The sequence below is a fragment of the Numida meleagris genome, chromosome 3 (genome assembly GCF_002078875.1).
Source record: "Numida meleagris isolate 19003 breed g44 Domestic line chromosome 3, NumMel1.0, whole genome shotgun sequence".
NCBI lineage: Eukaryota > Metazoa > Chordata > Aves > Galliformes > Numididae > Numida > Numida meleagris.
The window spans coordinates 40,804,932-40,814,299 of NC_034411.1; the positions used below are offsets into that span (position 1 = coordinate 40,804,932).

Consider the following 9,368-nt stretch of genomic DNA (forward strand, 5'->3'; position numbering starts at 1 on the left):
AAAATCGGGAAGCTTATTTTTAGGAATGCCACCTTCCAGCTCTTCAGGGAAACAAAACCCCCTGGGAATCTGTCCTCAAGGACAAGGGAGCAGAGCAGAGCTGGCAGATCTTTATGGAAGCTTTCCTTGGGGCATAAAAGCTCTCCATCCCTAGGTGGAGGAAATCAGGAAACAAAGGCAAGAGACCAGCATAGCTGAACCAGGACCTGCTGGTCAAACTGGAGAGCAAGAAGAAAACGCAGACATGTAAATTGGGATTACAGAGGAAAAATGTGAAAGGCATTGTTGTGTGGCTTGGACTGAAAGCACTGGGCTTCTGTAGTAATGCAGCTTGTTCAATCATGCACATAACCAAAGTCTGACTTGAAGCTGCATGTAACAATTACTCAGTATTTAAACTATTCTTTCCCCCCAAGTCTCTTTCGAAACAATTTCCCTACCTCATGTTGTTATAATGTGGTGAAGAGATACAGCTCAGTAACCAAAGCAGGCATGGAACTATGCTTCTGGAACAATTGTTTATTGACTTGAATTTATTATTTTTGAAAACTTTTCACTAGCCAGCCAGCCTTCACTGTGTTTGAATCTGGCTTAGGAATAAGGACCATAACTTCCCTCCTACGCAAGGTGATCTTAAAAGGGACAAGGGGCTAAAAACCTTAGCAAGTCCTAATAGTCCATCCTTCTTCCAGTACAAACAGCATTGTGGAATAACTCCTTGAGACATTTATGTTTCTCTTGGTACACAGCACATTTCCTAGCTCACAAGCACTCTGCATTAAAAAGCACAAATGATTTACATTGCTAATTTTAAGTTTCATTTAAGAGAAAACTTTACACATTTTCTCAAGTCCATCCCCACCAGTGGGACTGCTCAGGAATTGCACTGCATAAGCATTTGTAAAAATGTGCAATTCTTGCAGAGACAGGGTTTTCTAAGCTTAACTGAAAAAGAAGTCTTTGGGGGGTGCTGGATTTATTGAAATGACAAATTGAGGATGCTGGATGTATTGAAATGATAAATTAAAACACACACAACATGAAGAAGTTATGCTAAACATCATGCTTTTTATTTTTCAGGAAAAAGCAAGAAAATAGCAGTATTTCAACAGACTAGAAAAAGCCTCATATAAATACCAGAAGCACAGCAAATTATATTCGAAGCTGATACATTCCTAGGTCAAAGCATCAAGTTGCATGTACAGGTATGTGTGTATATATATATATATACATACACAACACATACATGCACACAACGATTTAAATATAGATGTAGCCATTTGGATTATTTGCATTTGACTTAGCATTTATTTTAATTTTGTGTGAGTGAAGTAATTAGACCAGAATTAACAAAAATAAATCCAGCAATGTTCACAGACTAGTTTAAGAGCTTAAACACATACACAATTACAGCACAGTCTTTACTCTTGTGGCCATTAAATTCCACTAAAATAAACCAGTTTTAGAGGGAACGCACAAAAACTCCACCCTGAAGGTCTCCTTGCTTTTATCACTGCAACATCCTAGCATTTGCTAAAAAACTAAGAGAGTAGCTACTCCGGAAATTGATTTCCAATTCATTCTGTAAACTGTATGCATGCCAGACATAAACCATGCAAAAACCCCTTGAGCTTTAAGCCCTTATTTATTAGCTTGTGTCATGAGTCAGGCACTGTGATATACAGCATTTTTTAAATGAAAGTTAAGAAACGAAAATCGCATTGGGAGCTGATTTTACTTAAAACAGAAAGGAGGGAAGAGTAAGATAGTTGGCAACTCATGAATTCCACACTAATTAAGCGTTACAGGTACATGCTATGAAATTTTAAAAAGAAAACTGAGTGCTTTAAGTTCTGAAAACAAAAATAAGTTATACTTCAAAGAACAAGTTAGTATAAAAAGTTTTAACGTATGCAAAGTATGTGCTCAAAATATTTTATTTTGCGTTTTTAAAAAGAGCTGTAGTCTACCTTACAGAAACAAAGTTCACCCAATATAAAATATTGCAATTTGTCCCATTTTGTCATATGAGAGGTTTCCTTATTCTTCATATGATCGAGAACACTTGCACGAGAGTTCATGTTATTCCAAGCCACACAGTGGCAGACAGACTATGTTTGATTCTGTGCTTTTACTCCTCAGTACAGTAAAAGCTAAGCAAACCATTTCAGAACAGAGTTTAGCAGGTCAAAGAGCTGTTTTGCGAGAAATCCAGACAACTGTATAAAAGTTAATGCCAAACGGCAGTACCAAGAAAGTGAATTAGATCAACAGAAAAAAAAACTGCTGATAGCATTCAGTATCACATGTACAGCTTGGAAGCTGGGTACAAGGAAGTCAAAATTAGCTTAAGAAAAAAAAAATTAAACTGTGTAAACAATCCACCCAGTACAAAACTGGATGCAGCTGATAAGAGCAGAACTAGCTTAGTAGAGCTGAGGATGTGCGTGCATCCAGATGCCTGTTCAAACTGCATTTATCAATACTGTCGACAGAACAAAAATCACCTACAGCTATTTACACCACAGCGGAGGCTTCCCCCACCCCAAGAAGTTACTACAGATCAGGAAGTCATTACTGTCTTCTATGATTCAAATTCCAGTTATAATCTATCAGTGTTTGTAAGCTGAGAACACCCACCTTGCAAATTACATTGAAAACTCCTGTCAAACATGTTTGAGGACTCTTCAGAAGTTACAGTACAGCACTTTTGTCAAGTGGTATTTGCATGAGTTAACTTGTACTGACAGCCTGTTAGAATAAGTGAATTGAATGCAAGTTAGGGTAGCTGTGTGCTCCTCCTCAAGAAGCGATCCACCTGTAGAGATTCCAGTCGTTCTTAGAGACTTAGTGTATGTAAGAGGAGAGAAGGATCAAAGAACCTAGACCAGCCTTCTTACTTCTAGAAATATTCCTCCTCTTCATCAAAAAAGCCGTTTTCTAGAGCATACGTGCAGTCTGCGTTAGAGTCAGCTTGGCAGGCACCTTTATATTCTTGAATGGATTCATACAGGGAGTACAGCTGACACAGAAGTGACATATCTAGCTGCCGAAGGCCAACCTGATGGGGAAGGAGTGCAAGAGAAATTAAAAAAACAAAACATTATTACAAGTCTGATTTTATTGTTAACATAATGCTTTTACATGCAACAATGCCAAAGACATACTTTTCAGGTGCCACTGTATGAGTTTCACAGATCTCATTTTGCTTAGAATTGCCCAGATAAAAAATTGCAAGCGCAGCTCTGACTGCTTTCTCGCTTCGTGGCTGAGTATCTCTGCTCAGTTTTCTGTTCTGTATTGACGTACACAGGCAGCTGGCTTGTCTGCCTTGACACAGCTAACCACGTCTAACACAACACCACATGCCACTTGAAGACAGCAAAACTAAAGCTGAATGAGATAAGGGTGTGTGTTACAGCCTGCAAGCCTTCCGAACATTTTTACATGCTACTCAAGATTCCTTTTGGTACTCCCAGAGTTTTACACGCATTGGCCTGATTTGTCATTAAGACCTTAGTATTTTGCGTCCCCCAAACTCCTAAAATATTAGGTCCAGGTCTAGTTAAAGGCTTGGAGCAACACTGAAGTTACCTTGTAACCTGCATCTTTCTTTCAGGCACAAAAATGGGTAGGTTACATCAAACATCAAATGATGCTGCTCATTTAGCTTGGTGTTTCCCTCTGCGGCAATGAAATGAAGAATTCCTTTGACGTTTCCACCTATCCAGGTTTTCTCTTGCAATAAATCAAAACCACTGCCCAATGCAACCTTTTCAAGAAGTACCTATTATGTCTGAATTTCAGAATAATAAGCACTAAGCTCACTGGCTATACCCAGTGAGCTTCAGTTTCATAAAATAAAAGTTTCTGCTATAATTCGTGTTTGAAAATTGGGGGTTGGGGAAGGGTATATTTTACACAGAATGAGAACTCTTACCTCAAAAACTTTTCCGTCCGTACTGACATTCTAAGAACTGGTGCATTCAGCACACAAGAAAACCACAAGAAGTTAGACAAAGACCTATCTTTGGCCTTCCTGAGGTCCATCCCAGCCTGCCCTATCCTATGAGCTCCTTTATCTAAAGATGGGAGGAGGAAAAACAAGCATCACATGCCACATTGCCACTCCACCTTAGAAAAACAGGATACAGTGTATTTCAGAGCCAAGCTGTATCACCTGGTCAGGTCAAAAAGCAGAGACATGTCTCCTACAGACCAGGACATCAATACTTCTGCCTCTTAGGCCAAGACAGAATAAGGTATGAAATGCTACAGTAGTTGCCAGCAGATTACAGATGTGCCTTTCAGTACACTCATATCTACTGCTGCTCTTCTTCCCCATCTCAGCTTTTTCTTTATTGAAGACAACTGCTTTCTCTTCCCTCATTTAAGCACAGGCACTGCAGCAAGCCAAGCACGCAGAACTCACTGAAGGATACCTGCTGGCCTTCCTTGTATTCTGTGATGGGAGATCAGTACTTGGACCAAAAGGGCTGCACAGGGGCAAACAAAAGCATCTGCACCATATCCAGACCCATTCTACTTACTCAAGTTCTACTTGAGGTAATTTTTTTCAGACATGTTAAGCTAATGAATGTTTACCTGCCCAAGAATAAAGTCTGAACATCAGCCTTTATGGTTGGCAGCTAATGAAGCTTGGCTTCCCCACCTAAACAAACTGCTCACCTCAAGTAAGAAAGAATTCTGTGAAGCTGGACTTAATACTATCACATGTAAACACAAGAAATATTAGGGAAACTTGCATCAACACTAAGTGTCTGAAGGACAAGACTGGCGAAGAATTATTCAGAATGATCAGGAAAACAGGGAATGAGCTGAGCAGGAAAATTCAGCATGGAGACAGAAAAGACTCCAGATGCGAGATCTTTGTCTTCAAAGGAGCGCACGCAAATTTGCAACAGCTTTCCTGTCTCTGCTCAGTGCAGCACTTCAGTGCATTCAGTGACGATCAGTTCTGCACTTAACTGTAATCTCCAAGCTAGACATTGCTCAGCAGAATCAGTTTAGCAAGCCTTAGCAACAAGTAGTTATATGTAATATATTATGTCTGTAGCTGTCACCAGTGTCAATCAAACAGGAACAGCAGATCTACTGAGAAAACCACAGCCTCTAGCTCTTCACAACCTTTAAGTATGATGCCGACAGTATCAAAAGCCTGAAAAAACGTCCAAGCCTGCTAGTACAAGCATAATGTTATTAATCCCAACTCATCTGCATTTGACTCTAGAGATTCCTCTCACAGCACCTACGAGGCAACATACTGTGCATTCTCTGGCTATCAACATTTCTCCTCAAGATCAAAGTTCTGAGATGAACTTTTCTGTGATGTCCTTCCTCCCCCAGCATCTAAATTCACCACCCTCCTCATCAAAAAGCCAGTGCAGAATATCTTGCAGGGAGAGATGCTTCCTCATTCAGTACCGAAACTTTGAAGTGAGCTCACTGTTCAGCTGTAATGCCATCTTTGATTGGTGGAAGGAAGAATGTTCAAAACAGATAACAACGTGCTATTATCCCCATGATGAAAGGCAGCCTATCAGTACGCGAGGGTATAGTCAGTTCGTACTGGCCACAGAAAAGCACACCTGGCATGGAGGGGACTGTTGCTTCAAAGTGTTTGGTGTGTTTGTGATAAAACACTTCTGAAGAAAAAAAAATAAATAAGTTATCATCAAGGGTAACAGATCATCAAACGGGAATTCTAGTGCCAAATGATTTTAACAAGCACCTCATTTGATTTCCCATTAGGAAAAGTAAATTAGATTTTTACAAGAGCTATCTTTATTGTCTTAATCTTTTCCAAAAAAGCAAAGTTCATATCCTTGGGTCCCTTTACAGCGCTACAGAAGAACACCCCTGCAGCAGATGGGCACTTGCGCTTCCCATCCTTTGGGGCAAATCGGTATAGAACATCATTTTGAGCTGGACTGGAATTACTTGGTGAAGCATTTGTGGTATATGAAGACTTCATCACACTGTGCCCTCCTGCTAAAGCCACAGAAGGGTCTTTCAACAGTTTTTTTCAGTTCAAATACCTTCCCACCATGGCGAAAGAAGCCTTAGAGACAGGCGGATTTTTAGCAATATTGTACATTGTTTCAGAACACAAAGTGCGTAACGCTAAAGTGGTTCATTAGTCATTAGGAGCGCATCTGGCATCAGCAGAGCACCAACACCCACACGAGCACTGAACCCAAAGGTGTGCCAGACCGCCCCGAGGAGCTGTGCTAATAACGCTGCGTTACAGAAACAAAACAAGGTCTTGAGGAAAGTTGCACCCAAGCGTCCTTCACCTGAGCTAAATGAATCAGTGCTAACTCTTCTTTAGAGGACAGCGTCTTGAGATGGGTGGCACATTCAGATGGCTGTCACCGAGCAGGGCGTTCATTGAGCAGCTCCGCATTCTGAGAGCGTGGAAAATAACCACTGCGGACGCAGTCTGGCAGAGACCACAACTTAGCGTTCTCCAGCTCCGCGTCGTGTTTCTATCGAAGGGCCCACGGCATTTCTCCGAACGACCGCCCCTCACCCAGCCCTCGCCCCTCGGTCAGGCGGCAGCAGCCAGGTTCCCCGGGGCCGCCCCAGCCCGCGGCCCGCGCCCACCTCCCCCCGGGCCCTACGGCCGCCACACAAAGGCCGCTCGCTTCGCGCTCCGCACAGCGGCTCCGCACGGCGCCGCGGAGCCCCTCGGTGGGCCCTTTCGCCCGGCCGGCAGCCGCTGAGCGGCGGCACCCCCCGCCGCGTCGAGTCCCGCCCGCCACGTCCTCCGTCCCCGCCCGCCTCGCCCCGGGGGCTCCGCGCCGCCGCCGGCCTCCCACGTCTCTCCGCGCGGCGTCGCCGCCGCTCACCATCTCCTTGCGGAGCAGGGCCAGCGCCGCGTCCAGGTTGGGAGGCTTGGGGGGCCGCGGCGAGCCCCGGCCGCCGCCGCTCAGCTCGTCCTGGATGCGGGACTTCTGCGCGTAGAGCCGCTCCAGGTCCCGCCAGCGCCCGCCCTGGCCGCCGCCGCCGGAGGAGGAGGAGTTGAGCAGCCCGCTCAGGCTCTTGGGCAGCGGCGGCAGCCCCGAGCCACCGCCGGGCCCCAGCAGCCCCGGCCCGCTCATGTTGCGGCGGCGGCGGCGAGCGACGGAAAGAGCCGCCTCGGCCGCGCTGCGGCAGGCGCCGCCCGGAGCCCGCCCCGCCTACGGGCCGCGGAGGGGAGCGGGGCGCCGCGCGGGGCTGCGGAGGGGCCGCGGGGCGGGGCGGGGGCGAGCGGCGCGCAGGTGCTCGCTGCGGGCCCCGGGCTTTGTCTGCGGCAGGGCTGGGCCTTGCCCGGGGGGGATGGACCCGCGCCGCCTGCCTGCCTGCCGCCCGCCCTCGCACACAGCGGTCGTGTGCCAGTTGTGAGCGCGGGCTGCGCACCCTTTATTTCCCATTATTATCTTTGTCGTTGCATAACCAGGTGCTTCGGAGCGGGCGGTTAAAGGTGGGGTCCCATTGCCGGAACCTCGGTTGGTTTGTGCAGGTTTCTGTTGGAAAAGTGACGAGATACGGTCGTTTTTAACATGGGAGCTGAGGCTTCACATCATTTCTGGCTTTGTTTACAGCCTCACATGGCATTTTCATTATTTCAGTCTCATCAGACATGCTGACAATTATCTTAAACCAGCTTACAGCTGAGGAATCATTCTCCAGTCTTTATTTGTATCTACTCGCTACTTCAGGGATTGGCACCTAGGATGTTATGCTCTGCGTTTTAATGCTTTGTGCATTAGAGTCAAGAAGATTTTTTTTTTTTTCCATTTCTAGTGATCTAGCTTCTGCTGAGATTAAACATGAAAAATTAAATAGTGTTATTAGCTTTCATAACACTAAATGCATTTCAAACCATTCCTAATGTAAATTAAAAGCGTCAAGAAAACCCTTGTCCTTCAGGGCTGAGAGTGTCTGACAGCAAAAATATTGATTCAGTTTGCACTCTATTATCTTCCTGCTTATTATAAGCAAATACCATTCATTTATTTCCTTTTCTTCTTAGCTCTCCCCCCATTCTTTTTTTTTTTTTTTTCCAAATGATAGCTATTTGGAAAAGCTTATGGACATGCTTATTTCACCCAGACCAACATATCATCATTATTTTTTCAGCTTGCCTGACCCTATTAGATTATTTGTGCGTCTTTTCACACCTGCCATCCAGAATCCAGGAAGAAAACTCTCTAACCCCAATGTGGTGTAAGAAAGTGGAGTTCCTTTCTTCCTCTCGATACATACCAGGCGACGTGACAAATCAAGCACGTTCTCTCAGAGTTCAAGTTCTACATTTAAACAGTTAAGATATACATATGCAATACATAGGTATACATATTCATTCTTTTCCAAGAACTCATTAGTATATGCTAGTATCCTTCTGGGCATGCATGGTAGGAGCCTATGGTGGTCTTAGACCACTTACTTTCTCCTCATTTTTCCACCATCAGCTTAATCGCAGTGACTTTTGGCTGACATCTAGCTGTTTTTCCCCACTTCAGCAAATTTCTTGCTTGTTATGCCATAATGAGCAACTTTCTATATTAGTGCACTATAACCTGAAATCTGAGGAAGAAGTCCTTGCACCTGGTGGATGCAAAGATAAAAGTAGTCTACTGTGACTAGTGCTCCCGTGAAGCAGGATCGTTGAGAAAAACAAGGCCATTCACACACCAAGCAAAGCTAAAATGGAAAGTTTTAGAACTAGCACTCATTGATTCATTTTGCTAAACTAATATATTGGTCCTTAAACGTCAGACATAAGGTTTGAATGCTGGTGATAATGGCAGCTGGAGTCTTTGCAGTTATGTTTTTTTGCTCTTTTGTGGAACAAGCTTTCTTGCGCTGCATAAATTTTGCAGACTTTGTTGTTTCCCAGGACTAAGCTACAGAAATGTGTTACTCAACTGTCTTTTGTTACAGACACTTCCTTAAAAAATGAAAACGTCTTAAAAATACATGTAGTTTACATCATAAAAGAGTTAGGAAGTGTCACAATAGAGGTGCCATTTCCTTATGCAAATTCATTACTATATATTTTTAATTATGTATACTTATGTGATTTTTTTTTCCTTACCTCATTCATTGCGACCATGCACAACAATGTATCATTTACCAATACTCCTCTTTCCAAATGTGGTGATCCATACTCATTATTGAGTATATTGGATTTATAAATGAGAAGAGTTTCCTACAGCCTTTTCTGCATTCCTCTTCCCTGTAATAACTGACATGCATACAAATATTAGTGAATTCTTCTTTACGACACCCCTATGATAGGAGATGGTATCATCCACACCGTAGATAGGGAACCAGCACACAGAGACCAGAAGGTAGGTCAT

At 43.9% G+C, this 9,368-nt stretch overlaps 1 protein-coding gene across 1 annotated transcript; it reads right to left on the reverse strand.

The window, feature by feature from the left end:
• Positions 1,049 to 7,181, reverse strand: FAM89A (family with sequence similarity 89 member A). The gene is made up of 2 exons (XM_021392272.1): positions 6,873 to 7,181; positions 1,049 to 3,061 (listed from the first exon to the last, which is right to left on the reverse strand). Exons 1-2 carry the CDS (start codon positions 7,122 to 7,124, stop codon positions 2,903 to 2,905), a joined length of 411 nt encoding a protein of 136 aa, XP_021247947.1. The 5' UTR covers positions 7,125 to 7,181; the 3' UTR covers positions 1,049 to 2,902.